This window comes from Chiloscyllium punctatum, chromosome 39 (genome assembly GCF_047496795.1).
Source record: "Chiloscyllium punctatum isolate Juve2018m chromosome 39, sChiPun1.3, whole genome shotgun sequence".
Lineage (NCBI taxonomy): Eukaryota > Metazoa > Chordata > Chondrichthyes > Orectolobiformes > Hemiscylliidae > Chiloscyllium > Chiloscyllium punctatum.
Genome location: NC_092777.1, coordinates 48,995,768 through 49,022,804, shown reverse-complemented (window position 1 = coordinate 49,022,804; position 27,037 = coordinate 48,995,768). Strand labels below are relative to the sequence as shown.

At 41.6% G+C, this 27,037-nt stretch overlaps 1 protein-coding gene across 2 annotated transcripts in view; it reads right to left on the bottom strand.

Moving 5' to 3' along the window:
• The window catches only part of LOC140464045 (zinc transporter ZIP11-like), a 765,315-nt gene that overhangs the window by 232,724 nt on the left and 505,554 nt on the right, over positions 1–27,037 (bottom strand). For both annotated transcript variants that reach the window (XM_072558684.1, XM_072558685.1), the window contains one exon: positions 6,552–6,621. In XM_072558684.1, the coding sequence (XP_072414785.1) occupies positions 6,552–6,621 (70 nt within the window). The remainder of the gene's footprint in view (positions 1–6,551; positions 6,622–27,037) is intronic.

Here is a 27,037-nt window from a genome sequence, read left to right as displayed (position 1 = left end):
GCCCTCAGACCCCACCCCTCCAACCGTAACAAGGACAGAACCTCCCTGGTGCTGACCTTCCACCCTACCAACCTTCGCATAAACCAAATCATCTATGATTTTTTTGCCACCTCCAAACGGACCCCACCACCAGGGATATATTTCCCTCCCCACCCCTTTCCGCCTTCCACAAAGACCAATCCCTCCGTGACTACCTGGTCAGGTCCACGTCCCCCCAACAACCCACCCTCCCATCCTGGCACCTTCCCCTGCCACCGCAGGAATTGCAAAACCTGCGTCCACACCTCCTCCCTCACATCCATGAAAGTTTTACCTGCACATCCACCAATATCATTTATTGTATCCGTTGCTCCTGATGCAGTCTCCTCTACATTGGGGAGACTGGACGCCTCCTAGCAGAGCCCTTTAGGGAACATCTCTGGGACACCCGCACCAATCAACCACACTGCCCTGTGGCCCAACATTTCAACTCCCCCTCCCACTCTGCCGAGGACATGGAGGTCCTTGGCCTCCTTCACCACCGCTCCCTCACCACCAGACGCCTGGAGGAAGAACGCCTCATCTTCCGCCTCGGAACACTCCAACCCCAGGGCATCAATGTGGACTTCACCAGTTTCCTCATTTCCCCTTCCCCCACCTCACCCCAGTTCCAAACTTCCAGCTCAACACTGTTCCCATGACTTGTCCTACCTGCCTATCTTCCTTTCCACCTATCCACTCCACCCTCCTCTCTGACCTATCACCTTCATCCCACCCCCATCCACCCATTGTACTCTTTGCTACCCTCCCCCACCCTCCTCTCTGACCTGTCACCTTCATCCCCTCCCCCACTCACCTATTGTAGTCTATGCTACTTTCTCCCCACCTCTCATTTATCTCTCCACCCTGCAGGCACTCTGCCTGTATTCCTGATGAAGGGCTTTTGCCCGAAACATCGATTTTCCTGCTCCTCAGATGCTGCCTGAACTGCTGTGCTTTTCCAGCACCACTCTAACCCAGAATCTGATTTCCAGCATCTGCAGTCATTGTTTTTACCTAAAAAATGACTGTTGCCATTTCAAACACAGAAACCGAGAATCCCAGCCCTAATGACAATCAAACTTGGGGGAAGATGTAAAATTAATGTCATTTGATAGAGATTTAGATAGTTGTAAGTCGTAGAATTGATAGTAAGCCATGAGAACAGTGAAACTAGTGAGGCTTGTATCTGTACAGATAGACTGCTGACGGCAAATGTAATCTTGTAAATATGATGAAACATTGGAATTCTCAAAAGCATTTACAGATTCTCAGCGAACAGTTAGAGAGCTGTGGGAATAGGGAGAGAGAAGCAGACACTAAACTTCTTCCTGTTGTGATTTGTATCAGGTATATTGGACATTATTTCATTAAACATTGAGAGAGATCACAATAACAGTTTGCAACCTGAGAATGTGAATACTATGAATTAAGCAATGTACTCTGTGTTTAATTCAAGTGCTAAAATTGAAATAATTGCAAATTTTACATTCTCTACACACGACTCCCAAGATTTACCTCAACAATTTTCTGTAGTTTTATGGGGAAATGTCACAGTTAGAAAATGATTGGCTGGTCTTAAGCATGCCCACAAAATTACTTCCATAATCAAACCCAACAAATCCTTAACAGATAGATTCTTTGCTTTGTAAATGCTTATTTTGCACTGTCAGAGGGGCTGAACATTGGATTTAATGAGACGATTGATATTTCCCTGTTTTTAATGGCCTTGGAACAGGAAGATGTACTGACATCCCAGAAGCTAATCACCCAACAGCATTATTGCTCACTTGCAATCCAAATGACTTTTCTGAATAAGGCCCAAGAATGGTTTTTGCCAGTAACTCAGTAGACGTTACAGCACATGCTTACATACATTGGCAATGTGATTTACTGTTTAATTAAATTGAAAAGGTGTTTGTTGAAAGTCTGACAAAGTTATATCACAGCTGATGCAGTGTTCCAAACAATTCCCCCAAACAGATAGGAATTGGAATTGATCATGCTGAGAAATTAAAAATGGATATCACTGCACTTCAAGTGAGCCCTACAAACTTCAGAGCTGCTGGTCACTTGTCTTGGGAAAACACTGCAATAGAATTTGGTTTCAGCATGTGTCTGGGACGACTTACCTAAAAGTCGCAATATCCAATAGGCCCTGAGGAAGATGAGATGTGGTGTAGCTACACCATTTGCCTCAAATCAACAACTGCAACAAAGCAAGGATTGCCAGGTTTTTGGATCTTCATGAGCATCTCACATCTCTTCAGTCACAAGAGCAGTCATGGAAGATGATGAATCCACTACCAGCTTGGATAATGAGGAACTTTTCAACAACATCATTCCAACTCTCCGGACTCTAAATAAGTCATTATACCTGGTAAATGACATTTTAGGGATCCATTCATCACTGATCAAGAACGTAGGTAATTTATGGAGAATGGTTTGATTATTTAATTGCACTGCCAATTTCAAACAAAGGTCCTGTGGAATGCCACTCCAAGCATGAGAAATTTAATTCATACAGTTCAGATATTAATCATCTTTCTGTTTTTATTCACTGGTGTTCCAAGCCAATGCAGCAATGAACAAGGCAATAAAGTCTCACCATAATCCAAGAACAAATTGCATTTCCATGCTGGTTAGTCATGGATTAATAATAAATGATCCACAGAAGAATAGAACAACATAAGAATCATAGAGTCCTTACAGTGCAGAGAGAGAGAGGCCATGCGGCCTATTGAGACTGCACTAGAACTCCCAAGAGCTCCCACCCAGAGCTCCGCCCTATCCTTGTAACTCCACATTTCCCAATGGCTAATCCACCTAACCTGCACATCTTTGGACTGTGGGAGGAAAGCTGAGCATTTGGAGGAAACCCACACAGAGGGAGAACATACAAACTCCACACAGACAGTCACCTGAGGATGGAATTGAATTTGGGTCCCTGGTGCTGTGGGACAGCAGTGCTAACCACTGAGCTACCATGCCACCTTAAAAATCAGAGTTGGCAGCAGGGCTAAAAGAGAGGTGAGGAAAATTCTGTTCTCTCAGAAGGCTGTTCGTCTGTGGAATTCTCTTTCCTAGAAAGCAGCGGAAGGTGGGTCATTGAGTTTGTTCAAGGCAAAGTTAGCTAGTTTTGATAAAAAAGGGCTATAGGGACAGACAGGTAGAAAGTTGGGTTGAGACTACAATCAGATTAGTCATGACAGAGCATTTTTGAAGGGCTGAATGGCCTAATCCTGCTCCTAAATTCAATGTTGCTTCGTGCCCTAACAAGCTGCCTGCTGCACAGTTCAAATTTGACAGTGAAGGTTGCACAGGTGGCATAACTCATGTACAACGTAATCTTCAGATCTGTCATCATGCCGAAGACGTAAAATAGAAAGTCAAGGTTGCGAACACCTTCATAATAAAATTCATCTTACAACTGCTGTACCGGAATTGATAGCCTTCTGAAAATATCTTCTGTACACAGGGGACTACTTTATGCTTAATTCACAGGCTTCTCCCTCAAATGCTGAGTATGTAGCAACCAACTGTCCAATAATTGAAACAGCACTGCTTCTTCTTGCATTATGATGAGAGTTATTTTATCACTGATCACAGACACAGTACCACAGAGTGTAACTCTCACCTACTGTCAATGAGAATGTCTGCTTGAGTGTCACACATTGAGTTTTGTCTTGATTTGGAGATGCCGGTGTTGGACTGGGGTGTACAAAGTTAGAAATCACACAACACCAGGTTATAGTCCAACAGGTTTAAATGGAAGCACCAGCTTTCGGAATGCCATTCCTTCATCAGGCACAACCACCTGATAAAGGAGCAACGCTCCAAAAGCTGGTGCTTCCAGTTAAACCTGTTGGACTATAACCTGGTGTTGTGTGATTTTTAACTCTGAGCTTTGTCTGGTAAAGTTAAGAGATTTGCATTTATAATCAAGGAGGACAGGGGAGCTGGTCTATAGCTCAGGTCACAGGATTAGACAGATGGCTCCAATAAACCTCACTATTCTTGGCTGTCTCAAACTGTGGTTGACATCAACTACATCTTTTTTTGCTGGTTAAATTAAAAGCATTTCAGATATCTATGTTGTTTTATTTATCATCAGCAAAATTCTCTCTGATGTCAATTTTTTGCTTATTCTCAGAGATTCATAAGTGGTATTGAAGTGTTTACAGAAACTGAAATCTGATGAAAGCATGAGGCTGCAACTGCTCTGAATCCAAGGACATCCAGGACATCTGCATACAACAGCTGAGTATATAAAACCTCCTCACACGTCTTATTTTCATGACCAAAAATCAAATTCTATCAGGGTAATGCAAGGTTAAAAAAAAACTGCGACAGTGGAAACTTTAAACATAGTTTGTCAACTGTTTATGTGTCCGCAACGTTAGTAGTAGAGAGGCAATTACAGTGAAAACCAGACAACCTCAGGCTGATCATTAAAAAGACAAATTTGACTCTGTATTCTGAAATATGAAACCGACCAAGTTGTTCAATGCTGGACATTTCAGTCACTGTCAAGTATAGAGGATTAACTTGAAGCTCTGTTGCCCATCTCAGTTAACCTGACTGACTTGATGTTTTGGGTTCACGACAGTAATGCTGAGCAACTAAAAACTTGAACGTTGTGCCCCCAGTTAGAGAGAGATGGCTGTAACAGTGTTATTCTGCCCAAAGACAACGAAAAGAGGCAGTCTCACTCATGTAATAAGGCAGTCTGTTCCACAGCTCAACTTTTATGTTATATCATCTGGCTCTCAGCTTTTGCAGCAACATATAACCCAATTGGTAAGTAATAACTATTGAAATATTTACACACTGAAAGACAATCCTGCAGGCTGTTGGACTGCAACTGAAGGGTGAGCTATGAAGATTTCCCATCCATTGCAGCTTCAAATAAACATAAATCTTGTTCTAAGGAAACTTGAAACATTACTTGTAACATTAACTGCTAGACTTGCTGAGTTTTTCCAGCAATTTCTGTTTTTATTTCTGACTTACAGCAGCCTGAGTTCTTTTAGTTTTGATAAATCCTGTACAGTTGCTGAAATGTGTCTTCTTTAATGGTAGCAACCTTCACAGTTCCACAATATTGACATCCCTTGAATATACTGAGTCTAGACTGGGGATTTTCTGTCTGTGCAGGCATTATTCCACATATATTGTGAAAAAGATTAAAAACTACTTCGCAACAGCTTATGAAATGATGTTCAAAGAGTGACCTGACCTCGATCCAGGAACAACATTCTGAGTTGGTTTTAAAGGTCAGACTCTAGCAATGTTTTCGATTTAGTAGTTGCCAGATACAGTTATCATTTATTCTTTGAACTTTGGTTTAATAAATGGTTTGGTGTTGTCATGGCGCAGTTTGTGAGATGCTCCATTCACAGGCTCAATCTGCCATTCCATGAGTTATTGATCTCAGAGATCATGTCATGAGATGCAAAGCAAAGACCATACCTTTTCTCACAGTGAAAGTCTCAATCCTGGGCACAAATAACTCTTAGCTCTCCTTGCATTTCTACACAGATATGGTTGTTGAGCAAGAGTTACAGTTTCCAAGGATTAAACTTGCTCTTTAAATACAACTGGTTTTTGTCCCAGAGAACCCATGAAAATAACCTATTAAATGAAGATGATCCATTTTGTTTTCTAACTTTTTGAGGGCACCTTACACATGGGAAGAAACATGAAAAACAGTAGCTGCCAGTCACACATCAGGCTGATGTTCAGTGCGTCTAAAAGGCTCTGAGGCCTAAAAATCTTTTTGGTTCAAGATGACCAGATCTCAATTTTATCTGAGCAATTTCTGTACCGGTAACAGTGTTCCATTATAACAGCAACTTGCATATGCGTAGCACCATTAACAGGGCAAAACTTTCCATAGTACTTCATGGGAGCAATACCAAACAATGCTTAAAATCAAGTCATAAATGGAGATATTTGGTACACTTGGTCAAAAACATGGTTGATCATAACCTGAAAGAGAAAGTCTCAGAAGCTTAGGGAGGCAGTATTGGCACTTAGGGATACAGCCACCAATGAGAGCGCTTAAGATTTTATATCAGAATATATAAAATCCTAGGACCATACAATAAAAGACAGCACTAAGATTTTAATCAAATCTGACTGAGGACTGTATCTGCATCCACCGAGACTCCACCACTGCATATTTATGGTCTTCTGTGTTAGAGGTGATGCATTTCAAGTTTGGTTTACTTGCGTCAGTGTATTCCTGAAAGAACTGCCAACTCAGTAATGGCCCCGAACTGTGAACACAACCTACACTGTGTCATTTCACCTCCACCACTCCCTCTCCTTCCATCAGCAGGTCGGAAGAAATAGTTTTTGCTTTTGCCACTGCTCTTACTTTTGAAAGCCAAGATCAGATATTCCCTTTACCGAGGTGAGGTGACTGCTGTAACAAGGTAGGCCCAAAGGTCCATGATGTCCTCTCCAGTGTGATTGACTGATTGTGGGTGAGGAAGACCTCAAAATGGGAAAGGTGGATACTAGCTTACCGTGCACTCTCAAACGTCGCGGACGCAGTCTTGCCGATAGCGCCGAAGCCAACTCCCACTGCTAGACCCTCTGAAACAGAACCACAACAAAACAAAGATCAGTGACAGGGAAGTGCTTCTGGTTCATCAGGTGCTACTCTTCTCTTTTGAATGCTGTGCAATTTGTGCCCGAAAGAGACCATTCCGCCTGCAAAATTCTTCCTAACCTATTTCTTCTTCATTGTGTGTCGAAGAGTTACCTATCATACCAGCAGCATGATGGAGCCTTTCATAACACCAACACTGATGGAGCCTCAAGCCTGTGGAACAATCAGGTTGGAAGAGAGTAAGGGTTTGTGGAAGTGATCCAGTAGTCCAATCAAACAATGGTTGCTGAAGATTGTGGTAAAAGGGAAGCCAAAAGCATGACAGTTCAGAGTTTATTTAATTAGAAGCAATAATTTGGAGGGTATGTGATTTGCTGTCCATGGTATGTCACGAGTCTTGCAACATTGTCTGTGTAGCTGCTCATCTCAAACATGTAGCGCAGACAAAGTATCGCGTAAATCTACAAGGGATAGCCACGGATTGAACTTTATTTAAGGTTACACTTACACAATAAACCAAATGTCAGAGCAATGCTCAAATTAGTGTTCAATAGGGATTTTCAGTGGCATTGCAAGCCCGCAGATCCCAGCAACCACTGTTGTTGAGATTGCAGAGACTTTAATGTCAGTTGTTCACAGTAGCCCCAAAGAACAGCCAGGGAATGCCAAGATTTCAGAATCCCTCATGGTTTCATGCCAATTCAGAAACCATGGAGCATACTCAATTTTGGGAAAATTTTGCTCTTAACAGCAAACAAAGAGATTCAGTAGCTCACGTCACTGACAATAACCCACATTTTTTGTTTGTGAACTTGGGGTCATTTTCAGTGTTATCTCCTCTACAGGGAGTCTGGGAACAAAGGCAAATAACAGTGAAGCTCCTCAAATATCCTGTCAGTGATGTGCAGAGGCTAATTAGGGAGGAAAAACAGTAAATATAATTAAAAGGTAAATCATGCAAGCTAAACATTGGGAAGTGCAGTTTGGATGAAGAGAGGGAGATAAGTTGAGACGGACATAAAATGTAAAACAAATGTATTTTTTATAATCTCCTGTCGACATTTTCTTGAGGAAATGAGAATTCATAACTCTGAAAGTAAAGTTCAGGGCCAGAGAGCTCATTCATCAATAAACATCACATTAAAAACTAGCTTAATCCTGAATGCAACCATCCCAACATTTTCAGCTCTTTTAGTGTAGACTTAATGGAAATGTACTTAATGGAAACGATTTCGAAGCTCGTTGGGTGCTGCCTGAACTGCTGTGCTCTTCCAGCGCCACTAATCCAGAATCTGGTTTCCAGCATCTGCAGTCATTGTTTTTACCACCTTAATGGAAATGTACATTGACTTAAAGCTGCTGGAGGCATTTGAACACTCAGTCCACAGGAGAGGACTGGAACAGTGTAGCCTGTGGTGGAGCAGGAATCTCTGACAACAATGTCCTGGACTTCCCAGTTAACAGTGTCTGCTGAAGGCTGCTGTTAGATGTCCATTATATCACTGGAAGCTAATAGACTTGCTGTTGCCACTGCAAATTCCGCAGTAACATAAATCAGACTCCCAAATCACAACTCAAATGCAATAATCTCTCACACTGTGAACAGAAGTGAAACGATTGCAAAAACAATGTGCTCAGGAACTATTTCTCAAAAGGTGAAGCTGAGTGGATCTATTAGCACAGTGGTCAATAGCAGAAGCATGTGATGCAATGGAATTATAAATCACCACAGAATCATGCTATAAAGAAGTCAGTTTTTATGATTTCATCTCATTAAAGTATCTATAAACGTTATGCTTTATGTCAAAGCCTGCAGGATTGCACGGTGTTTACAGCCAGGGAGCCGTTTCTAAAAATGCTTATCTCGTAAGTCAAGGTCTTCAGATCTTCAAAACTGAGGAGAAAATACCATCTTGGAAAAAGTTCAAAAACAGCAGATGTGTGAAAATAAGACACAACTGAAATATGTATCAGGTACCCAGCATTGAACAGTAACTTAGGGGACTCCCTGTATGATCACCCTATAACAAAAGCACTGAACACTCTCATCTATTTTCAGAACTGACTTATACACATTTAAACACACCCCACTTCACTGCTACCAACATGTATGACAACTCCAAAGGAGGAGTTGACTATATCCTTTGACCAAATGGTCAAGTTTGTGGCACTACTCCCCCACTGGTGCAACCTTGCTAGTAAAAAAAAGTTCCAGTGGCATTGAAGTTGATGAAAGCCTGTGTCAACAGTAGATTTTGCATGTGGCACTGGCTCAAGCTGCAGTATAGCTCTAGTCCAGCACAGACCAAAATGATGTCCCGAGCACAGATGTTGGTAACCGCAGTCCACACAACAGGGCCCAGAATGTGAGGTCAATTCCACTGAAAAATCATGAAAAGTTAACTCTTTCTCTCCTGAGATGCAGCCTGACCGGCTGAGTTTATCCAGTTTTCGCTTTGCTCCTCTTTCAGATTTCCATCATCTGCAACCTTCCATTTTGTACAGCACCAATGCACGCCTCACCCATTGAGTCTAGCAGGTAGCCGACTCTCTAACACAACATGGCATTAAAAAAAAATCTGTTTAAAGGGAACATTTCAAACAGCACTTGTGATTTGTGTGCTGATCAGTGTGCCTTTTTTTGGCGTTTTAGTAATTGTTGTGATCTGTATTTCTTTGCTTTCTATTATGCAGGTTCTATTTTGACAATTGCCAACATTGATGCTGGAAAAATTCATTTAACTCATTTAATTACAACTGTGGAGTGCAGTGAATGCTTTCCATCCTTCTAAATTCAGATTGAAAGAATTCCCAAAGGTGTAGAGATTGGATTACAACAAATGATGTGGTATCTCTGCTTCGCTTTCAGGCTCCACTTAGCTTTTCCCAGAACAGCACTGCATTCCACTCACAATCTTAGAGGGGAAGGCAACACAAGCATCATTTCACTTCAAGTTTTTTTCCAAGCATGCAACTTAACACATTCTATATTAACCCATCAACTATGGATGTGTTTGCAATTGCATTTCTCATGAGCATGATGGCTTGAAGAGATTGTGATGCAGAAACTGTCATTATTACAATAATAAAGCTGCTTGAAGGTGAGGTGGGCGTGGTTGCCCTTGACATCAAGCTAGCATTTGGCCAAATATGGCGTCAGAGAGATTTAGCAAAACTGAATTCAACAGAACTCAGGGAACCTCTTTACTGGTTCCTACCAGGAATGGCAAGTACCAAGGAAGATGGTTGTGGCTGTTGGATAACAATCATCTATTGCTCAGATTTGAACAAGCAAACACAGAGAAGAAGTTTACATTTGCAGGTGACCCCAAAACTAATGGCCAGAAATATAAGACAATTACTAATAGCAAATTCTGGCATTTTATTCAGGCAGTGGTTAAGACATGGAATTTGTTGATTGATTTTGATTTTATTATCATATGTATTTTACATTAAGAATACAATAAATACAGAAAATCTTTTTTCATTTGTCGTCGCAACAGATGCCATTTTGAATAATTTATGAATAAAGAAGAAGACAAAGGACGTAGCTTGAAGATTGTCCATCAGGCCTGAGCCAGCTCATCACCATCAGCAACGCCTGCGTCTCCATCCCTCTGCCGCCATCTACACTAGACCCAAGCAACATCAAAGTGGCCAATCCTCAGGTGCCTCCTCTGCCGCTGGGCCGATACTCCTTCACCACTGCCTCGGCAGACCAACCAATGTGAAAGTTATGCCTCTCAGCACTGGGCACACCTCATCAATGTTGCTGTGATGCCCTTCCGCCACTGGTTCACTGCCGCCAGCACCGGACCTAACCAACAACAAAGTCACCGATCCTCAGGCGGCATCTTTTACCAATGGGCCTCCCTCACCAATGTTGCCTCTGTAATGTGTCATCTGCCAATTTCAGGTCCTGCGCTTGCTCCGGAAAAGGATGTAGGGGCTCACTTGAGATCCACACTGGGCCCACTCGGGACCCGCGGTAGGTCTGCCTGAGGTGCACACTCTAGGCTTGGCTTGAGACCACTCGATGCCCGCGCTCCAAGCTCTCACTGCCACCGATGCTATCCAAGCTCAGGGACAAGGTAAGTAAAAAAAGAGGAATAAATAAGAAAAAGGAAAGCAGTCAGAGTGGATAAACTCCGGCACAGGAACTATACTCCACCACCGTCTAGGACCAGACGTAAAAGCCCAAACTCCTCATCCTAACTTTTCATTGCTGCAACCATCCTATGAAATGTGTCATGGATCTTTAGGGACAAATGCCCTGAATGTGATCTTCATGCACTTGGTGTTCCTTTTCTTTAAAGAAAGCAGATCTGAGAAGCTTGAACACAGACTACTTGAAAAACAATTCCCTTCATACACAAACTTTTAAATGGCAAACAGTTGCTAAAGATAACCACAATTACATATCAGCCACAATGCATGGTCACACTGACTCCATGATTTACACATGACTCATCTTATTATCTTTTGTTCATTATTTCTCATGCTACCTTGCAGTGCTCAATAGGAATAATTGTTTCTGTCTCTATCTGCAATAGTTTCAAAAACAAACTCTATTACATCAGCAAATTTCTTATTTAATTGTCCAAGTGCATTCAGTTTGAAAATCAATGAGGGCAAGACTCAGTAAATGATCATATTTTCATGCAAATTTTACATCTCCTACATCGACTGAACAGAAAACATTAAATGCAATGTCTTAATCTCATCGCTGTGCTCATTAAATTTGTAAAATCAATGAAAAATGTGAACCCTTAAAACAATCTTATTTTGTAGTTCTATTGCAACTATCTTTGAACTGTACTACAATAAATATAAACTGTAAATGTAAACTGTAAAAATAAATAAACTGTACACAGTTTTGGTAAGACCAATGTTTTGATCAGAGTTTGATCAGCTTATTTAGGGAGGTACAGACATACATTACAGATAGTTCAGAGAAAATTCCATAATTGATTGATGGAATGAAAAGTTTGTCCTAGTGGTTAGGGTGGGGAGTCTGGACATCTATTCACTGGATTTTAGAAGAATGAGCGATCATATTATTTGAATAGAAGACGCTCAGGGTTTGACAACGTGAAGGGATATCGAGAGCAAAGGGGTACAGTTTCAAATTGTGGGCCTCCTGCTTGAGATCAAAATGAGGAAGAATTTCTTCTCCTGGGGAGTCTTTTGTGATTGGAATCCTCTCCCTCCATTAGCAGTGCAGGTTTCCTTGAACGAATACTATATATGTCACTACATGGCAAGAAATTCCCTGAATGTCAAAGCTCAATACAAAAAGGTTGGATGTAGCTCCTACCTCAGAAACTGTGGTGTTGATATTCAACCTTTAGGGGCTGCTTTCATAATTTGCCAATTTTAAGCTTTTAATGAAAATGGGACCAAGTAACGGAGCCATTGGGAATATCTTTTTTTAACCATGCCTTTGCTTATTATCAAGTTCGGGACAATGCAACATTTATAAATGGACAATCAATTTCTTCGTAATCTTCTGCATTTCTACTGACCATACTTCCAGTTGTCTAGGATTCCTCCCCAAAGTTGCTCTTGTTATGAATATGTGAGTGTACCTTTAAGAGAGTTAAAAGCAGAACAACCAGACACAGCACCATGTGTTCTCAATAAGGCAACCATGTATGTAACACTGGGTTGAACAACTCGAGTAGTTCATTGCCTGGAAACAAAAACAAATTCAAATTTGGCCAATCAGTTTAAATTATACCCAGAAAAAATACCAATTTCCAATCAAGTTGGAATTGAGTAGATTGACAATCTTAAAAGCCAATGACACAACCTGATGCTCTGGGATGTAAGACCGGGGGAAAATTGAACAGTTGTGAGGATAACTGCCAAGTCCTAGCATGTAATAGATGTTTGAAAAAAAAATCTCTCTTGAAAGTCTCTTTTCGATCAGTAACCTGTAACACAGAAATTCCTCACAAGGGAAAAAGAAGATACAGGAAGATCTGGGAACAAGAACCTACACAGCTGCCTGGTTTTGAGATAAGTGTTATTTTGTAAATCTTAATTGGGCGTATTATCAGACTAGTATTATAGAAGGGATGGTAAAAGCTAGATGAGAGAAAGAATTATAAATAGTGGTTAGCTAATTATTCCCTGTTATACAAGAAATAAAGTTGTTAAGTTTTACTTTACATGGCTTTTGGCCACGTGAACATTTACAGATTACTGCATGGGATAAATCTTTTCTGTGTTGCTGGTTTTAAATTAAGCAGGAAGGTTTACCCTGTGTTGTAACACTCTGTTGCTTCACCTACATTTCCTTCTTTACATTAATCATAAACAGCATCTTTCCTTTGTTCCTACCAGTTTAAAATTATTTCCATCTGCTTGATGGACCACTTCTGTGAGAACAGTGATACCAATTCAATTTGGGAGAAGCTTAGCCATCTGCCTGCTGCAGAATTTATCTGGAAGTCCACCAAATCAGCAGCTGATCGACTGATAAGCTCACACCTGAACAATATTTTCAAGAGCTTCTGAATCTAGAATCCATCATAAATAAAGTCAATTCCGTTGTTTGACTGAGACCTGCTCTGTCTTTATTGTAATTATTGAATAAATAATAATCCTCAAAGATCATCCCCATCAGTGACTTGACCAAATATTAAACATTGGTGTCGAAAAGTGTGGTGCTGGAAAAACACAGCCGGTCAGGCAGCATCTGAGAAGCAGGAGAGTCGACGTTTTGAGCGTAAGCCCTTTATCAGTTGTCCCTGCTCCTCGGATGCTGCCTGACCGGCTGTGCTTTTCCAGCACAACACTTTTTGACTCTGATCTCCAGCATCTGCAGTCCTCACTTGTTCCCTGTTGATTAAGAATTGGTGCAATTGCTTAGTTAATGACTGTGCATTAGTCCGCTGAAAAGAGCAGTGAAATCTCGGTTGTGGAGTAGAAATAAACGTAAGTCAGTTTGATTTTTGGTTGAGTAAAAAATATTAGCCAACCAATCAAACGCATTAATGGGACTAGATTCCTAATTAAGTGTTCTCTTCTGACTACAGAATTCTATTGCCTTAGGACACAGTGATCAATGGATCATAAGGCATGGGATTATTGGCAGAAGATTACACCGACCAATCCAAATTAAGAATCATCAACTGGCAGACAGACAGCTTCAAAGGGGCAAGAACAGAGCTGGGCAGATAGAATGGAACCAAAGACTGGGAAATAAAACAGAAGAAGCACAATGAGCTACTCTCAAATAGGCAATAGTTTGAGCACAGTTAAGGTATACTTCTTCAAAAGGGAAAGGTAGAACAACAAGTGCAAAGCATCTCTGGATGTTGAAGGAGAGGTAATTTAAGCTAAGAAAGAAAACATGTTTTTTTTAACTCATTTGGCTCACAAGTGCCCATCCCAGTTGTCCCTGAGAAGAAGGTGGTATTGAGCTGCCTTCTTGAGCCGCTGCAGTCCACACACTGTTTGGAGACCTACTACGCAATTAAGGATGGGACTCCATGATGTTGATCCCAGCAACAATGAAGGAACGAGGATGTATTTCCAAGTCAGGATGAAGAGTGATTTAGAGGGGATGGCGTTCCTTTATATCTGCTACCCTGGTCTTCTAAATGGTTGCAGGTTTGGAGTTTTGCTACAAGTCTGCAAAGTCATGATGGGGTCTGGACAGAGTAGACAGGGGGAAACTGTATAAAGCTCTGAAAAAACGTCTGAGTTCTGAGGAAAAAGCATACTAAACACAAAATGTTAACTCTTTCTCACCACCGATGCTGCCAGACCTGCTGAGTTTATCCAGTATCTCCTGGATTTGCTCGTGTAAGGGAGAATCTGGTTTTGTTCAGAAAACAGGATTGAGAACCAGACGGCACAGCGCTAAAGCATTTCGCAAGGAAGCAGAAGCAAGGTGACAGACAACTTTTCCACACAGCAAGTAGCTGGTGTCTCGTTTGCACTACCTGGAAGTGTCAATCCAGACATTCAAGAAGGCATTGAATAATTATTTAAAAAGAAACAACATGCAGCATTATGGGGAAAAGGCATGAGATTGGCAATAAATCATAACACTCAGAAAGTCGGTGCTGACATGTTGGATTGAATAGCCTTCTACACCGTAACAATTCAGTGATTCTATAGATTTGGGAAAGGGAAAGCACCTGAAATATTGAAAAAAAAACAAACTCTAAAGAACATTAGATTAGGTTCTCTACAGTATGGAAACAGGCCCTTCGGCCCAACAACTCCACAACAACCCTCCAAAGAGTAACACACCCATACCCATTCCCCTACCAAATATTTACCCTGAATAAAGGGTGGTACGGTGACTCAGTGGTTAGCACTGCAGCCTCACAGCGCCAGGTACCCAAGTTCAATTCCAGACTCGGGTCACTGTCTGTGTGGGATTTGCACATTCTCCCCGTGTCTCCGTATTTCCTCCGGGTGCTCCGGTTTCTTCCCACAGACCAAAGGTGTGCAGGTTAGGTGAATTGGCCATGCTAAATTGCCCATGGTGTTCAGGGATGGGTGAAAGTAGGATAATAGAGGAGGGGAATGGGTCTGTGTGGTTTACTCTTCAGAGGGGTCGGTGTAGACTTCTTGGACCAAAGGACCTGTTCCGACACTGTAGGGATTCTATGAACATTAAGAAGAATAGCCAAGTCACACACATACAAAGCAACTGGAACGCAGAGAACATGGAGGCATTGAATGTAATCTGGGCAATAACAATTCATTTATGGAAGGTGAAAGAATGAAAGTAGTGGGTGAAGAGGGAGGTTGTTCAAACTAATCTTGGCAGCAGTACGGTTTTGGGCAGAGTACCAAAAGACTGAGTGAAAGTGAGTTGATGAGGAAACTGAGGGTCAAATATCTTCAAAGCAAAACAGTGGCTATGGTGGTGTTGCCATGAAAGCAGGGAGAGAGAGATGAGATAAGACACATGCAAGAGATCAGAGGGGGCCTTGTTGATGATTGAAACCTTTAGGAGATAGTTACATTGGTAACACAAGTCATGCTGACGGATAGAGAAGATGATAATGTTGAGTGAGATTAAATGAGGACAAGACAGAAAAATCAAATGAAGAGGGCACAAACAATTTAGAGGAAGGCTCACATTTTACACATAAATCACTGTTTAATGCAAAGCCGGAAAGAGATTAACAAGCATGTAAATGGTTCAGATGCTATGCCTTTAGACATTTACTGATATTGCTGACAGAGGTGTGGAACAATATAATTCTACAATCTTTTTCATTTTCCTTCATTCCTATGAGCAGGCTATCACCTGCGGGTGTAATTCAAAACAAAATGGAATAGATGGGACATAAAGAATGCTTCAGTTTTTAAAATTAAATTTTGTAAATCAAGAACTTTACACAGACCTTTCACACCAAGTACAATTTAACGAGGACAGGGCTATCGCATTTCCAGCATTAAAAAATTTGCTGGTCAAAATCTCAGCAGAAATTGATGATGGACCCCATGGCAATAGCTTTCAAACACATTGTTCAGAAAATGTATCCAGATTGTGTGTTCCATTGCTTTTGGATTTTAAAATGCTAAATGAAAAGGCACCAAAGAAATAAGTCTTGAAAGCCTGTCAGTAGCCCAGTTGATAACAGGGTCCAGATAATGTTGGTGAGGTACTTTTGTTCAGTGGAATAAAAGTAAAAACATCTCAGTGGTTGAACAGGGTTCCAGAATCAATTTATTTCCATAAGTGCATATTATTTCTATTAAGATGATTACTCCTGACAAACAGCAATATTTCCCTCATGGTTTTAACACAAGAAGAATCGGTTGAAACTGCTAAGAAACATACAACTTTTTCTTTGTCGGAATATGATGTTCTAAGCTTTTATCTTCACTTATTATAAAGATGACAAAGGGAATATTTTCCACGTCCTGCATCCAATGTTAGTACCAAGTTCATTCAGGCTCGGAAAAGTACACTTTATACGTGAACCAAAGATCCCCCGATTATCGAAAATCCTCCTGGCCTCAGAGGATCAACCCAAAATGCATGAGTCTGACCTTTCCAATTTTCACATCAGACATCCATATGTTTTGATTAACAAGAGCCACTTCAATGGCAATTAGTGCAATATCTTTGTATCCAAAGCCAATGACACCAAGGTGAGTTGTGACTGCCTGAACATAATTCATTTCCATCCTTCAGAGAAAGAAGACTTTCACCTTAACAAGCTGCATGGATTCAACCATCCATATCGAAGAAAGCAAGAAAAATATTAGAAGTTGTAACACCATCAAATCTCCATCCACCCTTTCAGGGTCCTTGCTGATTAGAACATAAATTTGGAAACGTTGATTTCGCTGCTCGTTGGATGCTGCCTGAACTGCTGTGCTCTTCCAGCACCACTAATCCAGTATAAATTTACAGTATGTTAAGTCCTTATTAAATCTATAAATGCATTTTTTCAGTTTGATTGTTTTGTTGAAGAATCATTCGAGATAAATTTATATTTCTCAGCCTGTCTTGCATTTACAGCATGCGATTTTCATTTCAGATTTGTACCATTTATCATTCCTTGAATCAGACTGCATAAGTTCACAGATTCAGCTCCATCATTTCTCCTTGCATGAATTTCGGTAAATCTTTCATAAGGTAAGGTGATAGATTCCTTTCATTAGGTACTTTTGGTGTCTGCATATTAATGTGTCTTCATGAAGACACACAAACAGAAAGATTCAAGCGACGTCAGTGAAGTTAGATGTTCAACAGGAAACTCACCAAATGCTGTTCCCTGGGTGTCTCTTTTAAGTGTTATGCAGTTAAAAGTCATGCAGCAATTCAGTAGTAAAACACTGTTAAAGTTTAAAGCAGTCATACCACAATACTAGGTAGCAGGAGACAGTAATGACCTGGTGGTATTTTCGCTGGATTGTTAATCCAAAGACTCAGCTAATGTTCTGGGGACCTGGGTTTGAATCCCATCATGGCAGATAGTGGAATTTGAATTCAATAAACATCTAGAATTAAGAAACTGATGATGACTGTGAGTCGATTGTCAGGGAAACCTATCTGGTATATTAATGTCCATCCCTACCTGGTCTGGCCTACATGTGACCCAGATCCACAACAATATTGATGACTCTGAACTGCCTTCTGGACAATTAAAGGATGGACAACAAATGCTGGCCTAGCCAGTGACATCCTCATCCTGTGAATGAATTAATAAAAAACAGATTTGTGACATTCCCCCCATTTATCCGTAATGTTCCCATTGTTAGTCTTGGAGCCACTGCTGATGTCAGCACACTTGCACTTAAGTATTGTGAACCTATTAATTCTTTAATATTGTTCCTTGGAATGTGCTTAGCTCATGTGTTTATATTTACTGCATATACTCAATATGGTTGATCTCTTTGACATCTGGCTAAAAATTCAAACTCTTTGTACTTTCTACCCACTCATCCTCAGAAAAGTATAAAGGAAGTAGGAGTATACTTAAGAGGGAAATCAGGAGGGCAAAAAGGGGACATGAAATAGCTTTGGCAAATAGAATTAAGGAGAATCCAAAGGGTTTTTACAAATATATTAAGAACAAAAGGGAAACTAGGGAGAGAATACGGCCCCTCAAAGATCAGCAAGGTGGCCTTTGTGTGGAGCCACAGAAAATGGAGGAGATACTAAATGAATATCTTGCATCAGTATTTACTGTGGAAAAGGACATGGAAGATATAGACTGTAGAGAAATAGATGGTGACATCTTGCAAAATGTCCAGATTACAGAGGAGGAAGTGCTGGATATCTTGAAATGGTCAAAGGTGGATAAATCCTCAGGACCTGATAATGTCTACCAGAGAACTCTATGGGAAGCTAGAGAAGTGATTGCTGGGCCTCTTGCTGAGATATTTCTATCATCGATAGTCACAGGTGAGGTTGGCAAACGTGGGCCACTGTTTAAGAAGGGCGGTACAGACAAGCCAGGGAACTACAGACCAGTGAGCCTGACTTCAGTGGTAGGCAAGTTGTTGGAGGGAATCCTGAGGGACAGGATGTACATGCATTTGGAAAGGCAAGGACCGATTAGGGATAGTCAACATGACTTTGTGCGTGGGAAATCATGCAAACTTGATTGAGTTTTTTGAAGAAGTAACAAAGAAGATTGATGAGGCCAGAGCAGTAGATAGGATCTATATAGACTTCAGTAAGGCATTCGACAAGGTTCCCCATGGGATACTGATTAGCAAGGTTGGATCTCATGGAATACAGGGAGAACTAGCCATTTGGATACAGAACTGGCTCAAAGTAGAAGACAGAGGGTGGTGGTGGAGGGTTGTTTTTCAGACTGGAGGCCTGTGACCAGTGAGAGTGCCACAAGGATCGGTGCTGGGCCCTCTACCTTTTGTCATTTACATAAATGATTTGGATGCGAGCATAAGAGGTACAGTCAGTAAGTTTGCAGATGACACCAAAATTGGAGGTGTAGTGGACAGCGAACGTGTATGGAATGAGCCGCTAGAGGAAGTGGTGGAGCCTGGTACAATTGCAACATTTAAGAGACATTTGGATGGGTATATGAATAGGAAGAGTTTGGAGGGATATGAGCCGGGTGCTGGCAGGTGGGACTAGATTGGGTTGGGCTATCTGGTAGGCATGGACAGGTTGGACTGAAGGGTCTGTTTCCATGACAACAGGATCTGGACCAGATGGACCAATGGGCTGAGAAGTGGCAGATGGAGTTTAATTCAGATAAATGTGAGGTGCTGCATTTTGGGAAAGCAAATCTTAGCAGGACTTATACACTTAATGGTAAGATCCTAGGGAGTGTTGCTGAACAAAGAGACCTTGGAGTGCAGGTTCATAGCATCTTGAAAGTGGAGTCGCAGGTAGATAGGATAGTGAAGAAGGCATTTGGTATGCTTTCATTTATTGGTCAGAGTATTAAGTATAGGAGTTGGGAGGTCATGTTGCGGCTGTACAGGACATTGGTTAGGCCACTGTTGGAATATTGCGTGCAATTCTGGTCTCCTTCCTATCAGAAAGATGTTGTGAAACTTGAAAGGGTTCAAAAAAGATTTACAAGGATGTTGCCAGGGTTGGAGGATCTGAGCTACAGGGAGAGGCTGAACAGTCTGGGGCTGTTTTCCCTGGAGCGTCGGAGGCTGAGGGGTGGCATTATAGAGGTTTACAAAATTATGAGGGGCATGGATAGAGTAAATAGACAAAGACTTTTCCCTGGGGTCGGGGAGTCTGGAACTTGAGGACATAGGTTTAGGGTGAGAGGGGAAAGATATAAAAGAGACCTAAGGGGCAGCTTTTTCACACAGAGGGTGGTACATGTTTGGAATGAGCTGCTAGAGGAAGTGGTGGAGGCTGGTACAATTGCAACATTTAAGAGGCATTTGGATGAGTATATGAATAGGAAGGGTTTGGAGGGATATGGGCCGGGTGCTGGCAGGTGGGACTAGATTGGGTTGTGCTATCTGGTAGGCATGGACAGGTTGGACTGAAGGGTCTGTTTCCATGCTGTACATCTCTATGTCTAGCACTTTCTAGAAGAGGGAAATCTGCCATCAGAGAAGTCTTTTGGAAAATTATCAAAAGACTAACAGAACAAGCAGAAGTGGATGAACACAAATAAACTGTTTGATAAATGGTTTTGCACGTCTATTGGGAAATCATGGTATCCATTTAGGGTGTAGGTTTGCTCGCTGAGCTGTAGGTTTGATAGCCAGGTAATGAAACGTCTGGATAGGTAACATCATCAGTGGCGACCTCCAAATGAAGCGAAGCTGTTGTCTCCTGCTTTCTATTTATATCTTTCTCCTGGATGGGGTTCCTGGGGTTTGTGGTGATGTCATTTCCTGTTCGTTTTCTGAGGAGTTGATAGATGGCATCTAGATCTATGTGTTTGTTTATGGCATTGTGGTTGGAGTGCCAGGACACTAGGAATTCTCTGGCATGTCTTTGCTTAGCTTGTCCCAGGATAGATGTGTTGTCCCAGTCGAAATGGTGGTTTTTTTCATCTGTGTGTGGGGCTACGAGGGAGAGAGGGTCGTGTCTTTTTGTGGCTAGCTGGTGTTCGTGTATCCTGGTGGCTAACTTTCTTCTCACTCTCAACACTCTCAAACAAAAACTAACAAACTTAAAAGACCCACTACATCCCATGGACAAAACCAACGTCATCTACAAAATTCCATGCAAGGACTGCCACAAACACTACGTAGGACAAACAGGAAGAAAGTTAGCCACCAGGATACACGAACACCAGCTAGCCACAAAAAGACATGACCCTCTCTCCCTCGTAGCCCTACACATGGATGAAAAAAACCCACCATTTCGACTGGGACACACATCTATCCTGGGACAGGCCAAGCAAAGGCCTGCCAGAGAATTCCTAGAGGCCTGGCACTCCAACCACAACGCCAAAAACAAACACATAGATCTAGATGCCATCTATCAACTCCTCAGAAAACGAACAGGAAATGACATCACCACAAACCCCAGGAACCCCATCCAGGAGAAAGATATAAATAGAAAGCAGGAGACAACAGCTTCGCTTCATTTGGAGGTCGCCACTGATGATGTTACCTATCCAGACGTTTCATTACCTGGCTATCAAACCTACAGCTCAGCAAGCAAACCTACACCCTAAATCTCAACCTGAGCTACAAACGTTCACAAACCTTGCATGGTATCCATTACGTAGACACTGTCTTTACATACCAGCTCTGCTGCTGAGGAAGCAGAGAGTTATACTGGGAGTCAAAATGCCTTCTGACTGCCGGAAAATGGTTTTGTCATCCCTCGTACTCAGGTAACCTCTTATTGCGAAATCATGATGGCAAATGGAAAAATTCCAACCACTTTTTATACAATATAAATGTCGCCAAATGTTACTTGTACATACTAGACTGAACAGTCACTGCATGTGACTTCCAGACTCAAGGCCACTGGTATCTATGCCTCACACTCTGCAAACACAGGGAGGTTGTTTTATTGTCATTCTTACCTTCTATTCAGAGAACTGTAATTTGCTCACAAAGCAGAGCTGAGCTGTGCTAGCTGCCAAGTGCTAAGTGCTGAGCTCATCTACAGCTGACAAGGGTTCAAGGAGAAAGTGAGGACTGGAGATCAAAGTCGAAAAGTATGGCGCTGGAAAAACACAGCAGGTCAGGCAGCATCTGAGCAGCAGGAAACCTGATGAAGGACTCATGCCCGAAACGTCGACTCTCCTGCTCCTTGGATGCTGCCCGATCTGCTGGGTTTTTCCAGCGCTACACTTTCGACTCTGACAAGGGCTCAAAACCAATTTCAAATAAGTCCTGGGCTTAGTTGCTTGCAATGACATTCAACTCTAAATACAGCAACTATTTTCATGGGAACAGAAATTGGGATGTGGAAATGCTAAATTGAAATGATAAATCTGTACCTCTCTCCACAGATGCTACCAGACATGCTGTGTTTGACCAGCATTTTCTGGTTTTATTTTCAGACTTTGTGGATCAACAGCATTTTGCTTTGATGGGAATGAGGGCTTTCCGAGTCAGATGCCCATTAGACTCATTAACTGCCTCCACTCATGTGAGATCTTGGTGACCCAGGTATGTGAAATATGAGGTGCACATTTGAGGCTTCGTAGGAGCAGATCTGAAAGTTGGGGACACTTTTGAATAACCACAATAGCATCAGGGGAGGTAAGCGACCCCTTTGAATGTCATCCCTAATATCTTTGAGAGACGTAAGAAGCCCTTTGGAGTCGTTAAACATGAACAAGAAGGTTCAAGATAAAATGCATGAACTCAATGGAACTGTGAGACTTATTGAAACTGTCAAGGTATTTTACTCTGCTGTGCTTTCATTTTTTGAAATAAATACTTGCAACGTTTAAATACATCACTACTTGCCATTTCATAATGTACAAAAAGTGTAGTGCTGGAAAAGCATAGCCGGTCAGGCAGCATCGAGGAGCAGGAGAGTCAACGTTTCATCAGGAACATTCCTGATGAAGAGCTTATGTTTGAAATATCGATTCTCCTGCTCCTAGGATGCTGCCTGACCAGCTGTGCATTTCCAGCACCACACTTTTTGACTTTGATTTCTCCCATTTCATAACATACGTTGATATAATTCTGACGGTTTCCATTCCTGGGTTGGTACTGCTGACAGATTCATAACTTCCTAGGATTACAGTGGGGTGCTTGCCATTTCACAGACAACTAAAATGCTTCTCGGCTTGTTGAAGTGGGAATTCCAATGCTTTATTTTGAAAGGCATTATGCACTTGAATAAAATTACTCTGTCGCAAAGGATTATTTAATTGAATGAAGTGAATTACAAAGATTTCTGTTTCTAAGAATGAGCTGCCATTCGAAGACAAACTGTGGCAGGCAAAACTTTATATTGCATAATTCCAGCATGCTTCTTGAGGTCTGGCCCTAGTAAATTCTTGGTAAGTTGGCACGTTAAGCATAAGGGCAAAGGGCAATGGGGAGCATGGGTTGACAGAGGGGCTGTAAATAACCATGGGGGGCTGAAGACATGATCCAATAAGACGGTCTTTGAGATACAAGTCGAGGGCATGGATTAGCAAGGAGGACATGAATATTTATTGGGTGGGCAAAGGGGTTATAGCTTGCAGGAGGTATGAGAGGTAATGGGATGTACCAGCGAGGTACGGGTTGGCAGGAAGGGTAGGAGTGGTTATGAGGGTCAGTACAGACATAAGGTGGCACTGGTTGACATAGAAGGAGCATAGGGAGTGTATGAAGGAGGTGACAGGGTGTAGGAAGTGAAGATATGTTTGGAGGGGGGTACAGGGACATTTTATGTTTTATTGATTTATTTTAAAAATCATCTTTGTCCTCGCACACCTCTGCAACCTGTACCTCGCTAGTACATCCCATTACCCCATATACCCCCTGCAAGCAATAACCCCTTTGCCCACCCGATAAATGTTCATATCCTCCTTGTTAATCCATGCCCTCCACTTGCACCTCAAAGACCGTCTTTTGTGCCATGCCTTTAGCCACTCATGATGATTTCTAGCCTCTCTGCCAACTTATGCCAACCCATGCCGTCATCACCCCTTGCCCTTCTGCTGACCAGCCTCTGCACATCATTCCAGTTTGCGCAGTCTGACGTGTAACAGGAAATCCCAACTTACTGGGCACTTTCTCCCAGGGTTGACTTTCGTGGATGCTGGAATCTTCCCAGCCCCACACGGCTGTCCTGGGAGCAAAGACTCAGGACCAGGTGGCATGGTCTCATTTTGGCAATGAATTCAACTCAAATCACTTGTGGGCACAAAGTTCTCCCGCATGACAACATTCTGTCCTTGCACAGGCACTTCCCACCAGCTTCCTCCAAAATTACACTGCTTCAACTCAGCAAAATAGAATACAGCAACAACAATCCTGACAAATATCCTCACATTTCAGATCACCCTGGGTCTTGTTAGCCTCTGGTTTTTGTTTTGTGCTTCTACCGTGATAAACTGGTGGCTGAATGATGGCAGCAGGAATCCACACTGAATAAAATGGTGCTGCTGCTTAGATAGATTGCAGAATATAACCCAGATTTCAGAAACACATGCATTCTGGAAATACAAAGGAAGGAGTAAAATTAGTCCCTTAACCACTGTGTATCACACGTCTGTATCGTTATTAATTTTTAAAAACATTTAGAGAAGGGCTACAAAACACCTGAATGCTGAGAATACAAACATAATTGCAACATATGGTTATAACGTAGCAAAGCCTTCCATAGTTTAACAACAATTTTAATTAATTGATGCCACTTCGGTATTATTCTGTCTTAACTGTCATGGCTCTTTCAGGAGATATTCTGACAGCACTGGCTGTCAAAAGTTATAGCTTGAAAAAGTGATGATTCTCCCTACCCTCCACATCAGATCTCCCAGATTGTGTCTATTTCAGGTGAAGCCTCTGCAGGTTTTTCGCATTTGTTGCTGTAAATGTTTTCCAGACATTAGAGTCCACAGAAACAGGGAAGAATTGCAGCTGCACAAATAGACAGGCAAAATCTGATAAATGAGTCTGTTTCCCCACGGAATGAACAGAAAGCGAGTCTCTTACTTCTGCTGGGCTGGACAGCCAATGAGTAAAAGGCACAAGCAGGGCACTTCTGTTTATTTAATTGCCTTACAAAAAGCCAAAGTGAACAAATAGTCAGAAAACTCGTCAGATGCTTCCAGGCGTATTAACAGAAGATAAACCTATTTGTTTATATCATCCAGTGCTCGCTTGGACTGAGAGAACATTTTGTTTTTTTTCAACATCATTATAGTGTCTACATTTCAAAAAAAGCATTTGCTGATAGAGTAAAACACTAAGGCACCACAAGATTGTGAAAGTCATTGTGTAAATGTAAGAGTCCTTTTCCCTTAGCATATGTTAATATAATGTGTGGAGAGTTACTCTGAAAGATCACTGCTATTCCAGATTGTTGTTTTTCTTGATAAGAATAATTTGGAACATAAAACAGAAACACCGTCCCAAGTGAGTGTGAAAAATGCATGGATACATAAATATGAAACTCCAGAGATAAAAATGCATCATTCCTGCAAACTCATATTAGTTATGGACCTAAATAGCATACAGTAACATTTTTGTACTACGTAGCATGCAGCAATGTTCTTAAAAACAATTTCAATAAAGCAAAAACATTTATCTTGTCTATACAACGTTTGGGTCAATTACTGTGCTATAGAACTTCAACATCTCTGATTGAAGGACCTTGCTACAGGGTGGCTCATCTGACAGTCACCTTCAAGAGTGAATTTTCAGTAATAAGCTTTCCCTTGTATCACTACTCACCACAGGGCAACAAGTTAATTGAGGTGTTTACTAATACTGTGAAGTAGTTTGTGGATATTTTTTCGTTTGGAACAAATATGTTGTGTGCAAGATTCCCTATCAGGTGACCAAAGGGTGACAGAGTCTCAATTATTAACTGGGACCATAAACGCAGGAATCAAGGGCACTCTGTTCTTCCGCTCAGTGCACCTTTCTTTTCTGGAGCAAAGTGAAGTGAAAGGAATGTTACTTCAACCTCTAAGGCAGCACACAGTTGTAACTTAATAACTTGAAAGGCAAAATGAAAGATCAGAAACTTAAAGGATCCCAGGCACAAATTCATCCTGCATTTCACTCATGTAGTGCTCACGAAACTTACTTGTTCCATTGCTTTGCTCGTGAATGGGCACACACAGAAACGGTCTGTCCTGGTGTTATCAAGGAAATAAAGAAAAGGCATTGATAATGGAGAACTGCTTCATAAGTGTTTCTGCAATATAAGTACACCATGGAGAAGGTGAGATATATAATACTGTAGCTGTACATTGTGAAATATCTTTTCACATCAAGATGGACAGAAACATTAAGACCAGGTGATGTGGAAGAATTACTCATACACCATGTTTCAACGTAAAATGCAAAGCATCATCAACTGACAGTTGCTGTATTTATATTTCAGCAAGGTGGCCATGTTCCAGACCAACCTTTACACTCATTCAATAAAACAGAAAGAGGTTTAACAGTTCTTTGATGACGTCTTCTATCTCACTGCTACAAGGAGGAAACACCTCTCATCTTCAGCTAATACCAAGCACAGACAGGTGGTGGCAGGTTGGAATGCAGAATTTAGCTTTCCAAGTGTTAGCTCAGTTGGCTGGTTTGTAACACCCACAATGTGGGGCTCTCCATCTGAACCTCTCCCCTCACCTGAGGTGTGGTGGCTCTTGGGTTAAACCACCAGTTGTCTGTCTCTGTCTAATGAAAGAGCAGCCCTATGGTCTGATAGGACTATGGCAACTTAGTGGTTAAATTCATGGCCTGTTGTGAAGTGGAATCTAACTTCTGATGGTGAGAAGCCGCCTCACAAGCTAATGAAAATTGCCGTAAGCATCAGCACAGATCATCAGTTTGCTCTCACCTGCATGGCAGACAACACAATTACAGGCAGCACTGGCAGAATTTCTACAAATCTGTCAAACATTCAGAAGAATGTGAAGAGATGTTTCAAGTATATTCACGAACTGCACTGCTACAACTCCAAAATATGAAGACTGTGTTAATATGTAATAAATATTGTAACAAGGCAAACAGGCATTGCAAGTTGACATTCCTGTATTTTCACTGTAAATTACCATTCAGTGGAGTTTCAAACTCCAGGAGGTCTTTATTTTGCTGCAAGCAACATATCATAATACAGTGCTACAGCTGATTAACAACTGGCTTATTTTCTGATACAATGGACAATCAGGAAGTACGGAGCTTAGTCAATCTCAGAGTATTCTTTCCACCGGCACTTTTCAAGGGCTCAGCAACAGCTTGCATTTCTACAGCATGGCCATTCAGCCCCTTGAGCCTGTTCTACCATTCAGTGAGATCTTGGCTGATCTGTGGCCTAACTCC